This window comes from Hyla sarda, chromosome 4 (assembly GCF_029499605.1).
Source record: "Hyla sarda isolate aHylSar1 chromosome 4, aHylSar1.hap1, whole genome shotgun sequence".
Taxonomy (NCBI): Eukaryota; Metazoa; Chordata; class Amphibia; order Anura; family Hylidae; genus Hyla; species Hyla sarda.
Genome location: NC_079192.1, coordinates 409765949 through 409790821, shown reverse-complemented (window position 1 = coordinate 409790821; position 24873 = coordinate 409765949). Strand labels below are relative to the sequence as shown.

Sequence of the window (24873 nt, the reverse complement as noted above, 5' to 3'; positions counted from 1 at the left end):
CATACAGTTTTGTGGTATATATGTTTGTATACATTTCTATCATATAGTTTTGTGGTATATATTTGTATACATTTCTATCATATAGTTTTGTGGTATATACGTTTGTATACATTTCTATCATATAGTTTTGTGGTATACGTTTGTATACATTTCTATCAGAAATGTATACAAATATATACCACAAAACTGTATGATAGAAATGTATACAAACGTATACCACAAAACTATATGATAGAAATGTATACAAACGTATATACCACAAAACTATATGATAGAAATGTATACAAATATATACCACAAAACTATATGATAGAAATGTATACAAACATATATACCACAAAACTGTATGATAGAAATGTATACAAACGTATATACCACAAAACTATATGATAGAAATGTATACAAACGTATACCACAAAACTATACGATAGAAATGTATACAAACATATATACCACAAAACTATATGATAGAAATGTATACAAACATATACCACAAAACTGTATATCATACAGTTTTGTGGTATATACGTTTGTATACATTTCTATCATATAGTTTTGTGGTATATACGTTTGTATACATTTCTATCATACAGTTTTGTGGTATATGTTTGTATACATTTCTATCATATAGTTTTGTGGTATATGTTTGTATACATTTCTATCATATAGTTTTGTGGTATATATTTGTATACATTTCTATCATATAGTTTTGTGGTATATACGTTTGTATACATTTCTATCATATAGTTTTGTGGTATATACGTTTGTATACATTTCTATCATATAGTTTTGTGGTATATACGTTTGTATACATTTCTATCATATAGTTTTGTGGTATATGTTTGTATACATTTCTATCATATGGTTTTGTGGTATATATATTTGTATACATTTCTATCATATGGTTTTGTGGTATATATATTTGTATACATTTCTATCATATGGTTTTGTGGTATATATATTTGTATACATTTCTATCATATAGTTTTGTGGTATATATATTTGTATACATTTCTATCATATAGTTTTGCGGTATATATGTTTGTATACATTTCTATCATATAGTTTTGTGGTATATACATTTGTTTACATTTCTATCATATAGTTTTGTGGTATATACATTTGTATACATTTCTATCATATAGTTTTGTGGTATACGTTTGTATACATTTCTATCGTATAGTTTTGTGGTATATATGTTTGTATACATTTCTATCGTATAGTTTTGTGGTATATGTTTGTATACATTTCTATCATACAGTTTTGTGGTATACGTTTGTATACATTTCTATCATATAGTTTTGTGGTATATGTTTGTATACATTTCTATCATACAGTTTTGTGGTATACGTTTGTATACATTTCTATCATATAGTTTTGTGGTATATGTTTGTATACATTTCTATCATATAGTTTTGTGGTATATATGTTTGTATACATTTCTATCATATAGTTTTGTGGTATATATATTTGTATACATTTCTATCATACAGTTTTGTGGTATATGTTTGTATACATTTCTATCATATAGTTTTGCGGTATATACGTTTGTATATATTTCTATCATATAGTTTTGTGGTATATATGTTTGTATACATTTCTATCATATAGTTTTGCGGTATATGTTTGTATACATTTCTATCATACAGTTTTGTGGTATATATGTTTGTATACATTTCTATCATATAGTTTTGTGGTATACGTTTGTATACATTTCTATCGTATAGTTTTGTGGTATATGTTTGTATACATTTCTATCATATAGTTTTGTGGTATATATGTTTGTATACATTTCTATCATATAGTTTTGCGGTATATGTTTGTATACATTTCTATCATACAGTTTTGTGGTATATATGTTTGTATACATTTCTATCGTATAGTTTTGTGGTATATACGTTTGTATACATTTCTATCATATAGTTTTGTGGTATACGTTTGTATACATTTCTATCGTATAGTTTTGTGGTATATGTTTGTATACATTTCTATCATATAGTTTTGTGGTATATATGTTTGTATACATTTCTATCATATAGTTTTGTGGTATACGTTTGTATACATTTCTATCATATAGTTTTGTGGTATATATGTTTGTATACATTTCTATCATATAGTTTTGCGGTATATGTTTGTATACATTTCTATCGTATAGTTTTGTGGTATATGTTTGTATACATTTCTATCATACAGTTTTGTGGTATATATGTTTGTATACATTTCTATCGTATAGTTTTGTGGTATATGTTTGTATACATTTCTATCATATAGTTTTGTGGTATATGTTTGTATACATTTCTATCATATAGTTTTGTGGTATATATGTTTGTATACATTTCTATCATATAGTTTTGTGGTATATGTTTGTATACATTTCTATCATACAGTTTTGTGGTATATGTTTGTATACATTTCTATCATATAGTTTTGTGGTATATGTTTGTATACATTTCTATCATACAGTTTTGTGGTATACGTTTGTATACATTTCTATCGTATAGTTTTGTGGTATATATGTTTGTATACATTTCTATCGTATAGTTTTGCGGTATATACGTTTGTATACATTTCTATTGTATAGTTTTGTGGTATATACGTTTGTATACATTTCTATCTATAGTTTTGTGGTATATATGTTTCTATACATTTCTATCTATAGTTTTGTGGTATATATGTTTATACATTTCTATCGTATAGTTTTGTGGTATATATGTTTGTATACATTTCTATCATACAGTTTTGTGGTATATATGTTTGTATACATTTCTATCGTATAGTTTTGTGGTATACGTTTGTATACATTTCTATCATACAGTTTTGTGGTATACGTTTGTATACATTTCTATCATATAGTTTTGTGGTATATGTTTGTATACATTTCTATCATATAGTTTTGTGGTATATGTTTGTATACATTTCTATCATATAGTTTTGTGGTATATGTTTGTATACATTTCTATCATATAGTTTTGTGGTATATGTTTGTATACATTTCTATCATATAGTTTTGTGGTATATATGTTTGTATACATTTCTATCATATAGTTTTGTGGTATATATGTTTGTATACATTTCTATCATATAGTTTTGTGGTATATATGTTTGTATACATTTCTATCATATAGTTTTGTGGTATACTTTCTTATACTTTTCTGGTATACAACGTTTTTATTGTATACTTTTTTCAATAAGCGATAATACAGTATAGATCAGTGCTCTAGAACCTGTCTCTCCAGCTACTGCAAAACTACAACTCCCAACATGTCCTGACAGCCTTCGGCTGTCAGGGCATGCTGGGAGTTGTAGTTTTGCAGCAGCTGGAGGGCAACATATTCTGGAGCACTGATACAGACGTTCTGGCCACTAGCAGCCTCCCGTCTCCATGGCAACACTAAGAGAAGCCAGAGCATCGCGCCCTACTACGGCCCCGCCCACTCCGCCGTGGCGTGACCTCGCAGCCCTGCCTGATTGGTTGGCGCTGTTGCTCTGACGTCACTTCCGTGCGCGACATCTTGGGAGTGGATGCGCAAAGAGAGTTGTGAGGAGAGAAGGAAGAATGGCAGAGAACGGCTCCGCGGGAGATGGGTGTGAGTACCGGCGGGTCCCCCCTCCTCCTCCTCCCGGTGTATACATGTATATATGTGGTTGTAATGAACACCGTATATTGTAGCGGGGGGACTACAAGTGCCAGCATGCCCTACTGGTCATACACTGCTTTCGCTTTGTTGATCTGTCAGCCCTGAGTGCAGAACGATCAGTAAAGAGAGATATATTCTGTGTATTATAACGTGTAGGGGGCGCCACCTCCTTATAACAATGCCAGATATATATAAACATTACATTACTGATCCTGAGTTATATCCTGTATTATACTCCAGAGCTCTACTCACTATTCTGCTGGTGAGGTCACTGTGTATATACATTACATTACTTATCCTCTACTGATCCTGAGTTATATCCTGTATTATACTCCAGAGCTGCACTCACTATTCTGCTGGTGAGGTCACTGTGTACATACATTACATTACTTATCCTGTACTGATCCTGAGTTATATCCTGTATTATACTCCAGAGCTGCACTCACTATTCTGCTGGTGAGGTCACTGTGTACATACATTACATTACTTATCCTGTACTGATCCTGAGTTATATCCTGTATTATACTCCAGAGCTGTACTCACTATTCTGCTGGTGAGGTCACTGTGTACATACATTACATTACTTCTCCTGTACTGATCCTGAGTTATATCCTGTATTATACTCCAGAGCTGTACTCACTATTCTGCAGGTGAGGTCACTGTGTACATACATTACATTACTTATCCTGTACTGATCCTGAGTTATATCCTGCATTATACCCCAGAGCTGTACTCACTATTCTGCTGGTGAGGTCACTGTGTACATACATTACATTACTTATCCTGTACTGATCCTGGGTTATATACTGTATTATACCCCAGAGCTGTACTCACTGTTCTGCTGGTGGGGTCACTGTGTACATACATTACATTACTGATCCTGTACTGATCCTGAGTATATCCTGTATTATACTCCAGAGCTGCACTCACTATTCTGCTGGTGAGGTCACTGTGTACATACATTACATTACTTATCCTGTACTGATCCTGAGTTATATCCTGTATTATACTCCAGAGCTGCACTCACTATTCTGCTGGTGAGGTCACTGTGTACATACATTACATTACTTATCCTGTACTGATCCTGAGTTATATCCTGTATTATACTCCAGAGCTGCACTCACTATTCTGCTGGTGAGGTCACTGTGTACATACATTACATTACTTATCCTGTACTGATCCTGAGTTATATCCTGTATTATACTCCAGAGCTGCACTCACTATTCTGCTGGTGAGGTCACTGTATACATACATTACATTACTTATCCTGTACTGATCCTGAGTTATATCCTGTATTATACTCCAGAGCTGTACTCACTATTCTGCTGGTGAGGTCACTGTGTACATACATTACATTACTTCTCCTGTACTGATCCTGAGTTATATCCTGTATTATACTCCAGAGCTGTACTCACTATTCTGCAGGTGAGGTCACTGTGTACATACATTACATTACTTATCCTGTACTGATCCTGAGTTATATCCTGCATTATACCCCAGAGCTGTACTCACTATTCTGCTGGTGAGGTCACTGTGTACATACATTACATTACTTATCCTGTACTGATCCTGGGTTATATACTGTATTATACCCCAGAGCTGTACTCACTGTTCTGCTGGTGGGGTCACTGTGTACATACATTACATTACTGATCCTGTACTGATCCTGAGTATATCCTGTATTATACTCCAGAGCTGTACTCACTATTCTGCTGGTGAGGTCACTGTGTACATACATTACATTACTTATCCTGTACTGATCCTGAGTTATATCCTGTATTATACTCCAGAGCTGTACTCACTATTCTGCTGGTGGGGTCACTGTGTACATACATTACATTACTTATCCTGTACTGATCCTGTATTATACCCCAGAGCTGCACTCACTATTCTGCTGGTGAGGTCACTGTGTACATACATTACATTACTTATCCTGTACTGATCCTGAGTTATATCCTGTATTATACTCCAGAGCTGTACTCACTATTCTGCTGGTGAGGTCACTGTGTACATACATTACATTACTTATCCTGTACTGATCCTGAGTTATATCCTGTATTATACCCCAGAGCTGTACTCACTATTCTGCTGGTGAGGTCACTGTGTACATACATTACATTACTTATCCTGTACTGATCCTGAGTTATATCCTGTATTATACTCCAGAGCTGTACTCACTATTCTGCTGGTGAGATCACTGTGTACATACATTACATTACTTATCCTGTACTGATCCTGAGTTATATCCTGTATTATACTCCAGAGCTGTACTCACTATTCTGCTGGTGAGGTCATTGTGTACATACATTACATTACTTATCCTGTACTGATCCTGAGTTATATCCTGTATTATACTCCAGAGCTGTACTCACTATTCTGCTGGTGAGGTCACTGTGTACATACATTACATTACTTATCCTGTACTGATCCTGAGTTATATCCTGTATTATACTCCAGAGCTGTACTCACTATTCTGCTGGTGAGATCACTGTGTATATACATTACATTACTTATCCTGTACTGATCCTGAGTTATATCCTGTATTATACTCCAGAGCTGTACTCACTATTCTGCTGGTGAGGTCACTGTGTACATACATTGCATTACTGATCCTGAGTTATATCCTGTAATGTGACGCTGTGTTGTTGTTTCTTGCAGCGGTCGGGCTATGATTGGATCTCTCCGGTCACATGACATGGCGTCTCTTCTGTCCTTCTCGGTTGGACATTTATCTGATGATGACCACGAGCAGTGAAGCAGGTACTGACTATTATAACACTGTGCACTATATGGCGCGGTGTTGTGGCCGAGATTCATCCCTCTGGTTTGGTCCAATCACAGCGCAGCTTTCATTTTTCTGGCGCTCGTTAGATATGAAGCTGTGATTGGTTGTTAGGGATAATATCAGACACTTTTGGTTTCCTGTAGAAATTGTTTTTGACGATCCTTCCCATAGACCAGTGGGTCTTCAACCTGCGGTCCTCCAGATGTTGCAAAACTACAACTCCCAGCATGCCCGGACAGCCGTTGGCTGTCCGGGCATGCTGGGAGTTGTAGTTTTGCAACATCTGGAGGTCGGCAGGTTGAAGACCACTGCCATATATAGACTGAAGTGTTTTCTCTATAGAATGAACGAGCTGAACCTGAGCGCCGTGGGCATGGACCAGCTGGGCGCCTCCTCTGTTGCCAACACCCTGCCAGTGTCAGCGAGTCACCTGGGGCTGGCGGCTTCACCCCCACACAACGCCCTCACCACATCGGGTAAGTGAACCCCGGGCTCTGGAGTCCTGTATTATAAAAGCAGGTTTAGTTTTATTCCCTAAATCATGAGCACCTACCATCACTAGCACTACAGCTGCATCCATGTAACTGGGTCATGTGACCACCCGTCGGACCAACCGAAGATCACAGTGCTTAATGTTTTAGAGAAAGTAGTCAGTCCTTGGTCAGCTGACTTTCTGTGAACTACAAGGTTATATACCTCCTGCTAGCTTCTAGACCCCTCCTCGCCAGCTCTATCTGTATACTGCTGCTATACCTATGGGATCAGGATATATAGTAGATATACACCTCCCCTCCAGCTCTATCTGTATACTGCTGCTATCTCTATGCGATCAGGATATATAGTAGTTATACCCCTCCACCCCAGCTCTATCTGTATACTGCTGCTATCTCTATGGGATCAGGATATATAGAGCTGGAGGGGAGGTGTATAACTACTATATATCCTGATCCCATATAGATAGCAGCAGCAGTATACAGATAGAGCTGGAGGGGAGGTGTATAACTACTATATATCCTGATCCCATAGAGATAGCAGCAGTATACAGATAGAGCCGGAGGGGAGGAGTATAACTACTATATATCCTGATCCCATAGAGATAGCAGCAGTATACAGATAGAGCTGGAGGGGAGGTGTATAATTACCATCTGTGTACTGCTGCTATCTCCATGGGATCATGATATATAGTAGTTATACACCACCCCCTCCAGCTCTATCTGTGTACTGCTGCTGCTATCTCTATGGGATCAGGATATATAGTATTTATAAACCTCCCATCCAGCTCTATCTGTATACTGCTGCTATCTTTATGGGATCAGGATATATAATAGTTATACAACTCCCCTCCAGCTCTATCTGTATACTGCTGCTATCTCTATGGGATCAGGATATATAGTAGTTATACAACTCCCCTCCAGCTCTATCTGTGTACTGCTGCTGCTATCTCTATGGGATCAGGATATATAGTAGTTATACACCTCCCCTCCAGCTCTATCTGTATACTGCTGCTATCTCTATGGGATAAGGATATATAGTAGTTATATACCTCCCCTCCAGCTCTATCTGTATACTGCTGCTATCTCTATGGGATCAGGATATATAGTAGTTATACACCTCCCCTCCAGCTCTATCTGTATACTGCTGCTATCTCTATGGGATCAGGATATATAGTAGTTATATACCTCCCCTCCAGCTCTATCTGTATACTGCTGCTCTCTCTGTGCCATCAGGATATATATAGTGGCTACAATCCTCCTGAGGCTGTGTTCACACAGTGTTTGTTTCTGCACTTATTTCTCTTTTTGTCTTGATTTTCCCAAAATTCAGGATAAAATGACGCCATTTTCCTGCAATTGTGCAAATCGTCTAAGTGCAGTAAAAATGGTTGAAAATGCGGTAAAAAATGAACATGTGAACTCGGCCCAAAGACTTTGTCTCCATAAAACACCTCAGTTGTGATTATAGGTCAAATCATTTGACAATATTTCTCTAAATAACTCCCTACGAATAATAAAACGCATCAAAACTGCACATAATGTGAACTGATCCCCAACCCACTTAGGAGTCTAATCAATTCATTTGGGTATGAAGCCTGATTAGATGACCAGGTGCAGTGATCAGACTCCACCCCATCTGTCAGATGATTTATGGGAAATGTCGGCAGCATTACAAAATCATTTTAGGGAAGGAATTGCAATCAGTATGGCTGAGAACCCCATGCCTGCCACATCAGCTAAAACAGGTAAGCAGAAGGTATACACAAGGACCGCTACATTATTCTCTAATAATAATATTTACTGTTCCGCTCCAGTCACAGTCAGATCTGACATAACTGTATTTTGTTGCTTTGTATTGCAGGAGGTGTTTTCTCTGATAAGTGTTATACACGTCCTGTCTTTGCAGGGTTACCTGTGTCTATTCCTAACCTGGGGCCTTCTCTAAGCTCGCTCCCCTCGGCCCTGTCAGTCATGCTTCCTATGGGAATCGGGGATCGTGGCGTCATGTGCGGCCTACCGGAACGGAATTACACCCTCCCGCCGCCACCTTACCCGCACCTGGAAAGCAGCTACTTCCGGCACATACTCCCAGGTACTGTATGACTGGCTAGGCCAGTGTTTCCCAACTAGGGTGCCTCCAGCTGTTGCAAAACTACAACACCCAGCATGCCCGGACAGCCTTCGGCTGTCCGTGCATGCTGGGTGTTGTAGTTTTGCAACAGCTGGAGGCACCCTGGTTGAGAAACAATGGGCTATGCAGATTGGCCCGGCTGTTTAAAGGGGCACTCCACTGGAAAACATTTTATTTTTTTATTTTTAAATCGACTGGTGCTAAAAAGTTTAACAGATTTGTAAATTACTTCTATTTAAAAAATCTTAATCCTTCCAGTACTTATCAGCTGCTGTATGATCCACAGGAAGTTTTTTTCTTTTTGAATTTCCTTTCTGCCTGAACACAGTGCTCTCTGCTGACACCTCTGTCCATGTCAGGAACTGCTTGGAGCAGGAGAGGTTTATCTATGGGGATTTGCTCCTAAAAATCTTAATCCTTCCATTACTTATCAGCTGCTGTATGATCCACAGGAAGTTCTTTTCTTTTGGAATTTCCTTTCTGCCTGAACACAGTGCTCTCTGCTGACGCCTCTCTCCATGTCAGGAACTGCTTGGAGCAGGAGAGGTTTATCTATGGGGATTTGCTCCTAAAAATCTTAATCCTTCCAGTACTTATCAGCTGCTGTATTCTACAGAGGAAATTCTTTTCTTTTTGAATTCCCTTTCTGTCTGAGCACAGTTCTCTCTGCTGACACCTCTGTATATGTCAGGAACTGTCCAGAGCAGGAGAGGTTTATCTAAAAATCTTAATCCTTCCAGTACTTATCAGCTGCTGTATTCTACAGAGGAAATTCTTTTCTTTTTGAATTCCCTTTCTGTCTGAGCACAGTGCTCTCTCCTCACACCTCTGTATATGTCAGGAACTGTCCAGAGCAGGAGAGGTTTTCCTATGGGGATTTACTCCAACACTGGACAGAGGTGTCAGCAGAGAGCACTATGGTCAGACAGAAAGGGAATTCAAAAAGAAAAGAATTTCCTCTGCAGAATGCAGCAGCTGATAAGTACTGGAAGGATTAAGAATTTTAGGAGCAAATCCCCATAGATAAACCTCTCCTGCTCTGGACAGTTCCTGACATGGACAGAGGTGTCAGCAGAGAGCACTGTGGTCAGGCAGAAAGGAACTACACAACTACTTCCTGTTGAGCATACAGCAGCTGATAAGTACTGGAAGGATTAAGATTTTTAAATTTGAAGTAATTTACAAATCTGTTTAACTTTCTGGCACCAGTTGATTTAAAAATGAAATGTTTTCCACCGGAGTACCCCTTTAACCCCTTCAGCACTGTTTGGCGGGTTTATACTGATGCCGATCTTCTGTCTCCCCAGGGATCCTGTCGTACCTGGCGGACCGGCCCCCTCCTCAGTACATACACCCCAGTTCGCTGAATGTGGACTCCGGCGGGGGTCTCCCCGTATCTAACACTAACCCCTCCCTGGACCCTTACCAGTCTGGGGGCTCTGTAGGACTGGAGGCAGCCATAGAATCCCTGGAGTCGCGCTCACATGCTGGGCAGAGTTTACACCACAGCGATGCCCACGAGGTGGCGCTGGACGCAGGGATCAGCATAGATAACGTCTCGCGGGTGAACAGCCCTATTACCACCGAGGAGCTGACCATGGAGGGGGTGACGGGGGACCACGGGCAGATCGCCAGCGTGTCACGTCCCCACGAATCGCTCACCGTGGATGCCAACCTGCCTCCCGACGCCGTAGGCCACGCCGGAGTGCTGCCCCTGCACGGCGGATCGCTGGAGCTGCCCGTTGTCATGGAGACAGAACATCACATGGGCGCCCGGTCCGGCCTGGCGGAGAACTCTCTGACTGACGCTATCCACACGGTGGCCTTGAGCAGTAACCCGGTCAGCGTGGCGCTGTCTACCTCACACCAGCTCTCCTCCCTGACCTCTGTGTCCTTACACGGCAGCGGCATCAGCCTGGAGCCCGTCACCGTGTCCTCCATCACCGCCGACGTCTCCCTGTCCGGCGGGCACGTGGATGCCGCCAGTCTGACCTTCGTGCCAACCTCTCTACAGATAGACTCCAATTCTGACAAGGAGAACATGGCCACCCTGTTCACAATCTGTGAGTAGGTGCCCAATGTATGTGATTTAGGATTTCTATATATATGGAGGTTATAGATGTTTTCCTTAAAGGGGTACTCCGGTGGAAAACTTTTTTTTATTTTTATTTTTTAAATGAACTGGTGCCAGAAAGTTAAACAGTTTGGTAAATTACTTCTATTAAAAAATCTTTATCCTTCCAGTACTTATTAGCTGCTGTATGCTACAGAGGAAATTCTTTATTTTTTGAATTTCTTTTTTTTGTCTTGTCCACAGTGCTCTCTGCTGACACCTCTGTCCGTATCAGGAACTGTCCAGAGCAGGAGAGGTTTGCTATGGGGATTTTCTACTGCTCTTGACGGTTCCTGACACGGACAGAGGTGTCAGCAGAGAGCACTGTGGTCAAGACAAAAAAAAAAAGAATTCAAAAAATAATTTTTTTTTTTTAATGGAAGTCATTTACAAATCTGGGTAACTTTCTGGCACCAGTTGATAAAAAAAATAAATAAATAAGTTTTCCACCGGAGTACCCCTTTAAGTCCACACGGGGGACAATTTATCTAATTGTTTGGATTACTATTACTGTTCAGTACTATGCCTAGGCAGGGATATTATTGACAATCTACTGGCTCCTGTGGACAGACTATACAAGGAGATCCCCGCAGCAGGTGAGCAGAGCTCCGGACACATTGTTCACTCATCAGACCCCTAAGATCGTGCTGTGTGGGGGGGGTCCGATGAATGAATTTCAAACATTGCAACTGCTTTAGATGCCACGATCAGTACTGATCACAGCATCTGAAGGGTTAATGGTGGGCATCAGGGACACCGCTCATGTCTTCCCTTAGTGTCATAGTCCCAGCTGCTGATGGCTTCTATGCTCGCTTTATAATCAGAATGCCCCTCAGTACCGGGGCACCAGGACATACATTTACGCCCAATTGTGCCACGAATGGTTCCATGAGTCCCCCTATATGTTACTCACTAGGTCATGCAGATTGTTTACATGTCTTTTTAATGTGTCTAGTGACAAAGCCCTTCGTTCTGCTGCTCACTCATTCTGACATCCACTGCTCAGTAAGGAGCGTGTCCGTGGCAAGCGCTGAGCCTGCCCTCGCCATGCATTCACTTCCTCCCTGAGTCTGCTGTGCTGTCTTTCTCTCTCCAATCACTGCAGGCTGCTTTGTAAAACCCCTCCTCCCTGTTTACATGCTGCAGTCTGATAGGACAGGAGTGAGCACTAGTCCCGCCCTCACTTCCTGGACTTTGTCCCTGCCTGTGCTTGAGCTGGGACAAAGATGATGCCGCAGCCGGACAGGATAATGCTCCTGATGGTATGGGGACCCCTAGTGGTTGTTTTATTTTATTTTTATTAAGTTGAAATTAATTTATGAAGTATATTAGAAAGGCTAATGTTTTGCCAAGATGTACAACATAGAAAAAGTTTTTGAATCTGACAGCGTCCATTTAATTTCTTAGGCCTGGTCAGAGCAGTTATTTAAGAGATCATTCAGTGACTGCAAGCAGAGATAGGAGAAATAAGTGGCAGAAGTTTTCTGTAATGCAGAAGTTTTTTTGTTTTGCAGGGTGCACGCTGTGTAACCGAGCCTATCCCTCCGACTGCCCAGAGCACGGCCCGGTCACCTTCATACCGGACAGTCCCATCGAAAGCCGGGCGCGCCTGTCCCTGCCCAAACAGCTGCTGCTGAGACAGTCGGTGACCGGAGCAGAAGTAGGTAAGCCCTGAGCTGTAACCGTAGTGTTTTCTAGCTGTTGCAAAACTGCAACTCCCAGCATGCCCGGACAGCCTACGGCTGTCCGGGCATGCCGGGAGTTGTAGTTTTGCAACAGCTGGAGGCACCCTTGGTTGGGAAACCCTGCCTTAGGCAAAGTGAATGTCTAAACATGAAGAGCATGCAGTCACCACTAGAGGGAGCTCACCGTATACTGATCATACATTGAACTCAATAATAACACAGTATGCAGAAGCCTCCTCTCATGCTGGGAGTTGTCATTTTGCAACAGCTGGAGGCACCCAGGTTGGGGGACACACTACAATATCCGATACACCGCCCCCAAATCCCCAGTGAAGTCACATGATCCCACTTGTTTCAGGAGTCTGGACGCAGGAGAGCATCTCGGTCCGCACCTGCTTCGGCCCCTTAATAGGACAAGAGAGTCAATCTCTGGAAGTCGCCGGCTGGACGGATAAATCGGCCAACCACATCTGGAAGGTGAGAGCTGTCCCTACCGGAACGTTTACCGGTGCCGCTCAGGAATGAAATGCCAGAACTGCAGTAAAGACTGACACTTTCTTAAATTAACCTTTAAAGGGGTTATCCAGGAAAAACTTTTATGTATATATAAATCAACTGGCTCCAGAAAGTTAAACAGATTTGTAAATGACCTCTTAAAAAAAAAAAAAAATCTTAATCCTTTCAGTACTTATGAGCTGCTGAAGTTGAGTTGTTTTTTTTCTGTCTAAGTGCTCTCTGATGACACCTGTCTCGGGAACTGTCCAGAGTAGAAGCAAATCCCCATAGCAAACCTCTTCTACTCTGTGCACTTCCCGAGACAAGACCTACAGAATAAAGATAAGGTGTCATTTTTACCAAAAAATTTACTACGGAGAAACGGAAGACCCCAAAATGTTAAAAATGGCAGCTTTTTTTTTTTCAATTTTCTCCCACAAATAAATATATATATATATATTTTTTTTGTTTCGCTGTAGTTTTTTTTGGGTAAAATGACTAATGTCATTACAAAGTAGAGTTGGCGGCACAAAAAACAAGTCCTCATATGGGTCTGTAGGTGCAAAATTGAAAGGTGATGAAGAAAAAAAACAAAAGTGCAAAAATTGATAAACCCTGCGCTCGGGCTGGGCGGTATGACCAAATGTGTATCACAGTATTTTTTTTTAACTTACGGCGGTTCCACAGTATATAACGGTATTTTCACCCCCTGCTCCAGTCATGTGACTTGCGCGCGGTGTTCGGCTCCCCCGCAAATCATGTGACCCGCCAGCGCTGTTCTGCCCCCCGCCCCAATTAATGATCAGCCCAGCGGGGTACTACTCACATATGTCAAGCACTGCCGCCCTCCTCCTCTTTGTTGGGGGCCGCCGGGCGCTGGAACTCTATACTGTACGCCAGTGGTCTCCAACCTGCGGACCTCCAGATGTTGCAAAACTACAACTCCCAGCATGCCCGGACAGCCAACGGCTGTCCGGGCATGCTGGGAGTTGTAGTTTTGCAACAGCAGGAGGTCCGCAGGTTGGAGACCACTGCTGTACACTGTATCCCTATGCCCGGGCTGCGAAAGATAAAGAAAATAAACTGTAACTTACCTACGTCGTCCGCACACTGGGGACTATCACCTATCACCGGCCTATCACCGGTCACAGCGATGTCCCGCCCCCGGCCAGTGATAGGCTGAGCCCACTGTCATGTAAGAAGCCGGCCAGAGCTGGACTCAGCCTATCACTGGCCGGGGGCGGGACATCGCTGTGACCGGTGATAGGCCGGTGATAGGTGATAGTCCCCAGTGTGCGGCCGACGTAGGTAAGTTACAGTTTATTTTCTTTATCTTTCGCAGCCCGGGCATAGGGATACAGTGTACAGCAGTGGTCTCCAACCTGCGGACCTCCTGCTGTTGCAAAACTACAACTCCCAGCATGCCCGGACAGCCGTTGGCTGTCCGGGCATGCTGGGAGTTGTAGTTTTGCAACATCTGGAGGTCCGCAGGTTGGAGACCACTGGCGTACAGTATAGAGTTCCAGCGCCCGGCGGCCCCCAACAAAGAGGAGGAGGGCAGTGCTTGACATCTGTGAGTAGTACCCCGCTGGGCTGATCATTAATTGGGGCGGGGAGCAGAACAGCACTGGCGGGTAACATAGGATTAGTTCCCCGATGTGGGGACAGCGCTGCGCTAGGCTGATAATTAATTCCCGAGGGGGAGGGGCCCAACCGGTATTGCGGTATGGGGGGAAATTCATATCGTGCAGCCCAAAAAATTCGGTATTCGGTATGAACTGCTATACCGCCCCCAGCCCTACCCTGAGTCCGCAGGGGGTTAATCGTATTGACTAGAGATGAGCGAACTTACAGTAAATTCGATTCGTCACGAACTTCTCGGCTCGGCAGTTGATGACTTATCCTGCGTAAATTAGTTCAGCTTTCCGGTGCTCCGGTGGGCTGGAAAAGGTGGATACATTACTAGGAAATAGTGTCCTAGGACTGTATCCACCTTTTCCAGCCCACCAGAGCACCGGAAAGCTGAACTAATTTATGCAGGAAAAGTCATCAACTGCCGAGCCGAGAAGTTTGTGACGAATCGAATTTACTGTAAGTTCGCTCTTCTCTAAGTATTGACCCACAGAATAAAGAAAACCTTATTTTTTACCGTACGTCTTTACCAACATTTTTACCGTAAAGTGTACAGCGTGAAAACGAAACCTTCAAATATTTTTATTTAATTGATTTATTTTTTAATCTCAGATTTACAGCAACAGCGTGATGGAGTTCTGCATCATAACGACGGACGAGAACGAATGTAACTGGATGATGTTTGTCCGGAAGGCCAGGTAAGGGCAGGGCGATCGCCCCGTCACCCGTATCCCGCCCGCGTCTGTCAGATCTCCAACCTGTCTTCCTGTTTTCTTAAGGAATCCTGATGAGCAGAACCTGGTGGCTTATCCTCACGATGGGAAGATCTACTTCTACACCAGCCGGGACATCCCCGCCCAGGAGGAGCTGCTGTTCTATTACAGCCGGGACTATGCTCAGCAGATGGGTGAGAAGAGGATGGGGGTGCTGGGACACATAGCAGTGTTTCCCAACCAGGGTGCCTCCTGCTGTTGCTAAACTATCACTCCCAGCATGCCCGGAGTTGTGGTTGTGCAACAGCTGGGGGCGCCCTGGTTGGCAAGCAGTGATATAAGCAATCCAGTGATTGCTTATAAAAGTCCTTTATGGCAGACTTATACTGGTCAGATGTACGCTCTCCTAGTACAGACTGTTTCTCAACTAGGGTGCCTCCAGCTGTTGCAAAACTACCACTCCCAGCATGCTCTGGTTGGCAAATAGTGGTATAAGCAATCCAGTGATTGCTTATAAAAGTCCTATATGGCAGACTGTCTGTACTAGGAGAGCATAGATCTGACCAGTATAAGTCTGCCATAATGGACTTTTATAAGCAATCACTGGATTGCTTATACCACTGTTTCCCAACCAGGGTGCCCCCAGCTGTTGCACAACTCCGGGCATTCTGGGAGCTGTAGTTTTGCAACAGCTGAAGGCACCCTGGTTGGGAAACACTGTACTAGAAGAGCGTAGATCTGACCAGTAGAAGACAGTGTTTTCCAACCAGGGCGCCTCCAGCTGTTGCAAAACTACAACTCCCAGCATGCCCGGAGTTGGGTTGTGCAACAGCTGGGGGCACCCTGGCTGGCAAGCTGTGGTATAAGCAATCCAGTGATTGCTTATAAAAGTCCTTTATGGCAGACTGTCTTATACTGGTCAGATCTACGCTCTCCTAGTACAGTGTTTCCCAACCATGGTGCCTCCAGCTTTTGCAAAGCTACAACTCCCAGAATGCCCGTAGTTGTGGTTGTGCAACAGCTGGGTGCGCCCTGGTTGGCAAACAGTGGTAAAAGCAATCCAGTGATTGCTTATAAAAGTCCTTTATGGCATACTGGTCAGATCTACGCTCTCCTAGTACAGTCTGCCATAAAGGACTTTTATAAGCAATCACTGGATTGCTTATACCACTGTTTGCCAACCAGGGTGCCCCCAGCTGTTGCACAACCATAACTTCGGGCATGCTGGGAGTTGTAGTTTTGCAACAGCAGGAGGCACCATGGTTGGGAAACACTGTCTTATACTGGTCAGATCTACGCTCTCCTAGTACAGTCTAAGGCTGGGTTCACACTACGTTTTCTCCCATACGGGAGCGCATACGGCAGGGGGGAGCTGAAACCTCGCGCTCCCGTATGTCTTCGTATGTGCTCCCGTATGTCATTCATTTCAATGAGCCGGCCGGAGTGAAACGTTCGGTCCGGTCGGCTCATTTTTGCGCCGTATGCGCTTTTACAACCGGACCTAAAACTGTTGTCAACCATGGTTTGAGGTCCAGTTGTAAAAGCGCATATGGCGCAAAAATGAGCCGACCGAACGTTTCACTCCGGCCGGCTCATTGAAATGAATGACATACGGGAGCACATACGGTGACATACGGGAGCGCGAGCTTTTAGCTCCCCCCTGCCGTATGTGCTCCCGTATGGGAGAAAACGTAGTGTGAACCCAGCCTAAGACAGGGTTTCACAACCAGGGTGCCTCCAGCTTTTGCAAAACTACAACTCCCAGCATGCCCGGAGTTGTGGTTGTGCAACAGCTGGGGGCACTCTGGTTGGCAAACAGTGGTATAAGCAATCCAGTGATTGCTTATAAAAGTCCTTTATGGCAGACTGTACTAGGAGAGCGTAGATCTGACCAGTATAAGACAGTGTTTCCCAACCAGGGTGCCTCCAGCTGTTGCAAAACTACCACTCCCAGCATGCTCTGGTTGGCAAACAGTGGTATAAGCAATCCAGTGATTGCTTATAAAAGTCCTTTATGGCAGACTGTACTAGGAGAGGGTAGATCTGACCAGTATGCCATAAAGGACTTTTATAAGCAATCACTGGATTGCTTATACCACTGTTTGCCAACCAGGGTGCCCCCAGCTGTTGCACAACCACAACTACGGACATGCTGGGAGTTGTAGTTTTGCAACAGCTGGAGGCACCCTGGTTGGGAAACACTGTCTTCTACTGGTCAGATCTACACTCTCCTAGTACAGTGTTTCACAACCAGGGTGCCTCCAGCTTTTGCAAAACTACAACTCCCAGCATGCCCGGAGTTGTGGTTGTGCAACAGCTGGGGGCACTCTGGTTGGCAAACAGTGGTATAAGCAATCCAGTGATTGCTTATAAAATTCCTTTATGGCAGACTTATACTGGTCAGATCTACGCTCTCCTAGTACAGTCTGCCATAAAGGAATTTTATAAGCAATCACTGGATTGCTTATACCACTGTTTGCCAACCAGAGTGCCCCCAGCTGTTGCACAACCACAACTCCGGGCATGCTGGGAGTTGTAGTTTTGCAAAAGCTGGAGGCACCCTGGTTGTGAAACACTGTACTAGGAGAGTGTAGATCTGACCAGTAGAAGACAGTGTTTCCCAACCAGGGTGCCTCCAGCTGTTGCAAAACTACAACTCCCAGCATGCCCGGACAGCCAACGGCTGTCCGGGCATGCTGGGAGTTGTAGTTTTGCAACAGCTGGAGGCACCCTGGTTGGGAAACACTGTCTTAGAGGCTGCAGTCAATAGTGACTGTGGCCCCCATTAGCAACTCGTAGGCCTAATAAATTGCCATGTGTTGGCATCACGCTGACTGTACCCGTGGTTTGCGCCAGGTTTACCGGAGCAGCCGGAGATGCTGCTGTGTCACTGCGGGAAGGAGTGCTCATCCTACGCCGAGTTCAAGTCCCACCTGAGCAGCCACATCAACAGCCACCTCCCCAGCGAGTCCCTGAGCAGCGAGGACACCGGGCAGGCGGTGACGCCCAGCAAGGAACGCAAATGGAAGTGCACGGTGTGCCCCCGCTCCTTCTCCTCCTCCTCCAAGCTCAACGTCCACTACATGGGCCACATGGGCATGAAGCCCCACAAGTGCGAGTTCTGCAGCAAGGCGTTCAGCGATCCCAGCAACCTGCGCACCCATCTCCGCATCCACACAGGTAAAAAGCCCCGCCCACTGCGACCATCGTTACAGAACAAAGTGTGTATAGGAAATTTTTTTCTAGATTTGTTGCTCTACGCTGCCTCCTCAGGACAGAAGAATCATCGCTGCGTCCTCTGCGGCAAGTCCTTCACCCAGAAAGCCCACCTGGCCTCGCACATGGTGACCCACACGGGGGAGAAGAACCTGAAGTGCGACTTCTGCGAGAAGATGTTCATGAGGAGGCAGGACCTGAAGCAGCACATCCTCACGCACACGCGGTAAGTTACCACTAGGGGGCAGCTTATTCCAGTCAATATCCCTTATATTTATTGTGACGGGCGCTACCCCTGTGTAGTACTGCAGCTCAGTCCTGTTCACTTCAGCGTAGCCGAGCTGCAATACCAGACACAACCTGCGGACAGGAATGGTGCTGTTTTTCATGAAGCATCATTTTCCTAAAATCCGACAACTTATTTTAAAGGGGTACTCCACTGTGTTCTGAATGCTTGGAGCGGGGGTTGCGGCGTCATGCCACGCCCCCAATGCAAGTCTATGGGAGGGGGTCACGACCCATGCACCCAGCGTTCCAAATAAACGCCGGGTGCTGCTCAGATATCGAGGGGGTGCAAGCGTCGGGATCCCTGCGATCAGACCTCTTATTCCCCTAACCTTTGGATCGGGCAGTGTTTCCCAACCCGGGTGCCTCCAGCTGTTGCAAAACTACAACTCCCAGCATGCCTGGACAGCCTTCGGCTGTCCAGGCATGCTGGGAGTTGTGGTTTTGAAACACTGGGATAGGGGATAAGACGTCTAGGGGCGGAGTACCCCTTTAATGACCAGAGCGGTTTCAAATTATCCTAACTTACAGCTACTACAATATTCACACATTTTTAGGTTTTTTACATTTATTTTTATAGAAATTTTAAAGGGTTAAAAATGTATTTTTTTTTATTAGTTCTCTACTTTTTTTTCCCCTCAATTTATCATTAATTTTTCCGCCTGTTTTATTTCTTTGATTTTTTTTCCCTTAGGAAAGAGACCAAGTAAAAGAAATTGTCTTTGGTTAATTCAGTGCACTTTGGCGCATGTCCAAAGTTACCAACATGTGAAAAGCCCATTCCTTAAAGGGGTATTCCAGGCCAAAACTCTTTTTTTTTTTTTTTTATATATATATAAATCAACTGGCTCCGGAAAGTTAAACAGATTTGTAAATGACTTCTATTAAAAAATCTTAATCCTTCCAATAGTTATTAGCTTCTGAAGTTGAGTTGCTGTTTTCTGTCTAACTGCTCTATGATGACTCACGTCCCGGGAGCTGTGCAGCTCCTATGGGGATATTCTCCCATCATGCACAGCTCCCGGGACGTGACATCATCATTGAGCAGTTAGACAGAAAACTTCAGAAGCTAATAACTATTGGAAGGATTAAGATTTTTTAATAGAAGTAATTTACAAATCTGTGTAACTTTCCAGAGCCAGTTGATAGAGATATATAAATAGATATAGATATAGATAAATAGATATAGATAAATAGATATAGATAAATAGATATAGATATAGATAAATAGATATAGATATAGATAAATAGATATAGATAAATAGATATAGATAAATAGATATAGATAAATAGATATAGATATAGATAGATAAATAGATATAGAGATAGATAGATGGATAAATAGATATAGAGATAGATAGATGGATAAATAGATATAGAGATAGATAGATGGATAAATAGATATAGAGATAGATAGATGGATAAATAGATATAGATAGATGGATAAATAGATATAGATAGATGGATAAATAGATATAGATAGATGGATAAATAGATATAGATAGATAAATAGATATAGATAAATAGATATAGATAAATAGATATAGATAAATAGATATAGATATAGATAGATGGATAAATAGATATAGATAGATAAATAGATATAGATAGATAAATAGATATAGATAGATAAATAGATATAAGGTTTTGCCTATAATACCCCTTTAAAGGAGATCTGCAGCCCTAGACACTTAGCCGCTATCTGCAGGATGGGGGAGAAGTGTCTGATTTGCAGGGGGGGTCTAAACGCTGGGACCCCTTCCCAATCTCCTGTACAGGAGGTGTGACGGCTGTAGCATGACGCCGCGGCCAACACGCCCCCTCTATGTATCTCCTATTGAAGAGGCGGGGATGCAGCGTTCTCCTATAGGAGATGCATAGAGGAGGGGAGGGCTGTTGGCTGCGGCGTCATGCTGCAGGAAACACACCTCCGGCACGGACTTGTCGTTGACCTCAGTGAGCAGATTTTCCTCTTCAAGGGGTACTCCGGTGGAAAACACATGCTTTCTAATCAACTGGCTTCAGAAAGTTAAACAGATTTGTAAATTACTTCTATTTAAAAAAATCTTAATCCTTCCAGTACTTATCAGCTTCTGTATACTAGAGGAAGTTGTGTAGTTTGTTCCAGTCTGATCACAGTGCTCTCTGCTAACACCTTTGTCAGGAACAAATCACTTATTGCAAACCTCTCCAGCTCTGGACAGAGGTGTCAGCAGAGAGCACTGTGGTCCGTTTAGAAAGAACTACACAACTTCCTGTAGATCATACAGCAGCTGATGCGTACTGGAAGATTTTTATGTAGAAGTAATTAACAAATCTGTATTAAAAAAAAAAACTCTTCGGAGTACCCCTTTAAGTTCAGTAGTACCGTATTTTTCGCCGTATAAGACGCACTTTTTCTTCCCCCAAAACGTGGGGGGGGGGAGAAAGTTGGTGCGTCTTATACGGCGAATATACGCCCGAGGCTGCTTGCGGGCGAGAGTGGGAAGTCAGCGGTAAGTACAGAGGCTGCGGCGGTGCGGTACAGCGCTGACTACCCGCTCCCCTCCCGCAGCAGCCTCATGACTGCCGGTGAATTTTTCACCTCACACCGGCTATGTTTATTGCCCTAGGACTGTAACATACAGTTCCGGGCGCCGGGCAGGTGAATTACTAATAACTGTATACTAAAAACCAGGGGGCCTCCAGCTGTTCTGAAACTACAACTCCCAGCATGCCCGGACCGGCAAAGGCTGTCTGGGCATGCTGGTAGTTGTAGTTTCACAACAGCTGGAGGCCCCCTGGTTTTTAGTATACAGTATTAGTTTTTACCTGCTCTGGCCGGCCCCCGCCTGCAGCCGCACACAGGAGCGGACCCGGGCACATAAAATCATAGGTTTTCCTATGCCGGTCATCCCTGTGTCCCGAAAAATCTTTTCGGGACATAAGGATGTCCGCGGGTCACTAACCATTCCCCGGCCGATGCGCGCGATCCTCCACCTCTCTATGGTTGGACGTCAGTGTCGTCCCGTGCGTACAACCATAGAGGCGCCGGAGGAAGACGCGAGCCGACCGGGGCCTGGTGAGTGACCGGCGGTGTGTAATCTTCGGTGTGTCGGTCACCGCTCCCTGGTCCCGGTACCTACTGCTGTGGTCCATAGCAGTAGATGTGACCCCGGGCCGGAGGAGCGGTGACCGGAACACTGTGGGGGCAGCAGTACAGACATCCAGCCGTACACTGTATATGGCGGGAAGCTGTATGTCTGTGGGGGGGGGGGGGGGACTGTACTGATATAAAATATTTTACTACAGTATTTGGTTCAGAATCTTTTTTTTCTAGATTTTCCTCCTTTTAAAATTGGGTGCGACTTATATGGCGAAAAATACGGTATGTGCTGATCAGTTTTCACTTATTCTTATAGGGGGAGATTTATCAAAACCTGTGCAGAGGAAACGTTGCCCATAGCAACCAATCAGATCGCTCCTTTCATTTTTATGAAGGCCTGTGAAAAACGAAAGCAGCGTTCTGATTGGTTGCTCTGGGCAAGTTTTCCTCTGCACAGGTTTTGATAAATCTCCCCCATAGGGCCTTGTCATATCAGCACAGAGTATTTCAGGAGAAGCGCCTCCTGATCTTTAGGTGGTAGTATGGAGCAGACTCTGCAGACATTATTTTACCACAATGTCTCCTCTCCCATAGAGAACGACAGATCAAGTGCCCAAAATGCGACAAACACTTCTCCAGGACGAACCATCTGAAGAAACACATCAACTCTCACGAGGGTAAGAGGGACTACGTGTGCGAGAAGTGCTCCAAGGCCTTCCTCACCAAGTACCATCTCACCAGACACCTCAAGATCTGCAAAGGTCCCAGCACGGCGACCCTGACCGACCAAGACGAGGAAGAGGAGGATTCCGAGGAGGAGGAGGAGTTACTGAGCTCGGACTGTACAGTGTTCACCACAGACGCACATCTGCCGTCACACACGTGACACTCGCTCTATTTATTTTATTTATTGTGTGCGCCCGAGGTCTCCTAGGACTGACCCCCTTATTACAGCCAATAAGGGGCCACACGTGTATATACTGAGGGGTCTGTACAAATAAACCAAAATGGAAAGTATCAAGTGAATCTCTATGGTAAATTTTTAATTTTTTTTATATAATCCTCCCCGTTACCGTATTTTTCGCCATATTAGGGTATGTTCATAGGGGCGGGTTTCCCGCTGCATATTTGAAAAGGGGCGGGCTCTTCCTGGCTGGCCGTAGCGTATTTTCTGCAGCGGAATTTATGCTGCGGAAAAAATCCGCCGCAAGCCCCATTGAAGTCAGTAGGGTCTGCGGCGGTTTTTCCGCAGTGTAAATTCTGCTGCGACAGCCGAGAAGAGCCCGCCCCATTTCAAATACGCAAATAAATCCGCCCGTGTGAACGTACCCTAAGACGCAGTTTTTCTGGAAAAGTTGGTGCGTCTTATACGGCAAATACACATTAAAATCGGTCCTATCGCGGCGGTCCCTGCGGCCATCAACGGCCGGGACCCGCGGCTAATACAGGACATCACCAATCGCGGTGATGCCCTGTATTAACCCTTCAGACGTGGTGATCAAAGCTGACCGCCGCGTCTGAAGGGAAAGTGACACTAACCCGGCTATTCGGGACCACTGCAGTGAAATTGCGGCGTCCCGAGCAGCTTACCTGCCTCCTCTGTGTCTGCTCCAGGCCGGGATCCCCTGCATGGCCGGCGCTCTCCTTCAACGTCATCACGTCGGCGTGCATAGCAACGCAGAGCGAGGATACTGGGCAGCAGAGACGTTCCGGAGGGGCGACATCCAGGGCAGCGGGGACATGTGAGTATTACCTCCTATACCAGTGGTCTTCAACCTGCGGACCTCCAGATGTTGCAAAACTACAACTCCCAGCATGCCCAGACAGCCGTTGGCTGTCCGGGCATGCTGGGAGTTGTAGTTTTGCAACATCTGGAGGTCCGCAGGTTGAAGTTCACTGTTCTATACTTTACATTGTATTTGGTTCAGAATCTTTTTTTTCTAGATTTTCATCCTTTAAAATTGGGTGCGTCTTATATGGCGAAAAATACGGTAACTTCTCCCCGCATCAAGATAAAGGCAGGTTAGGGGGGGTGTTTATCTTTGTTTTCTACCTGCTGTTGTGCTGTATATTCTGCTCAGTCTGTTACCTCCACAGACTGGGAAGGGGCGTTCCCCAGCAGCCGTGACATCATCTGAAGCCATACAGGGGAGACCTTCCTCCCTTACACACAGGCCTAGAGCAGTTCAGTGTGATGTAGAGATGGCCCAATACCATTTACCGGTAGTTTTTTTTGTCATGTGACAAAGGTTTTTTTTTTAGAGGAAGAGCTTTATATTAAAATGGAGGGGATTAAAAATTACGGAAGCGGTTAATTTAGTTTAGCATTGATCAGTGCTTTTTTTTTACTATTGCCCGCCATGGCCAGCAGCAGTAAAGGGACGATTGGACAGCCCAGAGCCGTAAGGGACCTCCTGGTGTCCGCACAGCTGATCGGGACAGATTTCACCGCAGTGATCCCGATCAGCATTCCTGAGTTCTGGCAGTTAATCTCAGGACTTTTAGATGCAGTGATCAACTAAATGATTAATGCCGGACATCACCGGACATAATCTAAAGGATTAATGCCGGACATCACCGCTGCTCACCGATCGGTGATGT

The 24873-nt window shown here is 44.0% G+C and overlaps 1 protein-coding gene across 4 annotated transcripts in view; it reads left to right on the top strand.

Moving 5' to 3' along the window:
* Positions 1-23289, top strand: part of PRDM4 (PR/SET domain 4) — a 26958-nt gene extending 3669 nt beyond the window's left edge. Inside the window, exons 1-12 of one of the 4 annotated variants that reach the window (XM_056517626.1) lie at positions 3463-3587; positions 6297-6398; positions 6766-6899; positions 8824-9009; positions 10356-11111; positions 12676-12825; positions 13205-13323; positions 15586-15671; positions 15753-15880; positions 18543-18866; positions 18960-19128; positions 22867-23289. In XM_056517626.1, coding sequence (XP_056373601.1) covers positions 6767-6899; positions 8824-9009; positions 10356-11111; positions 12676-12825; positions 13205-13323; positions 15586-15671; positions 15753-15880; positions 18543-18866; positions 18960-19128; positions 22867-23158 — 2343 coding nt within the window. In that variant the 5' untranslated portion in view covers positions 3463-3587; positions 6297-6398; position 6766 and the 3' untranslated portion in view covers positions 23159-23289. Of the gene's footprint in view, positions 1-3461; positions 3588-6296; positions 6399-6765; positions 6900-8823; positions 9010-10355; positions 11112-12675; positions 12826-13204; positions 13324-15585; positions 15672-15752; positions 15881-18542; positions 18867-18959; positions 19129-22866 lie in introns of those variants that run through there. The other 3 variants (XM_056517627.1, XM_056517628.1, XM_056517629.1) reach the window with 3 other exon arrangements.
* Positions 23290-24873: the final 1584 nt, after the last annotated feature.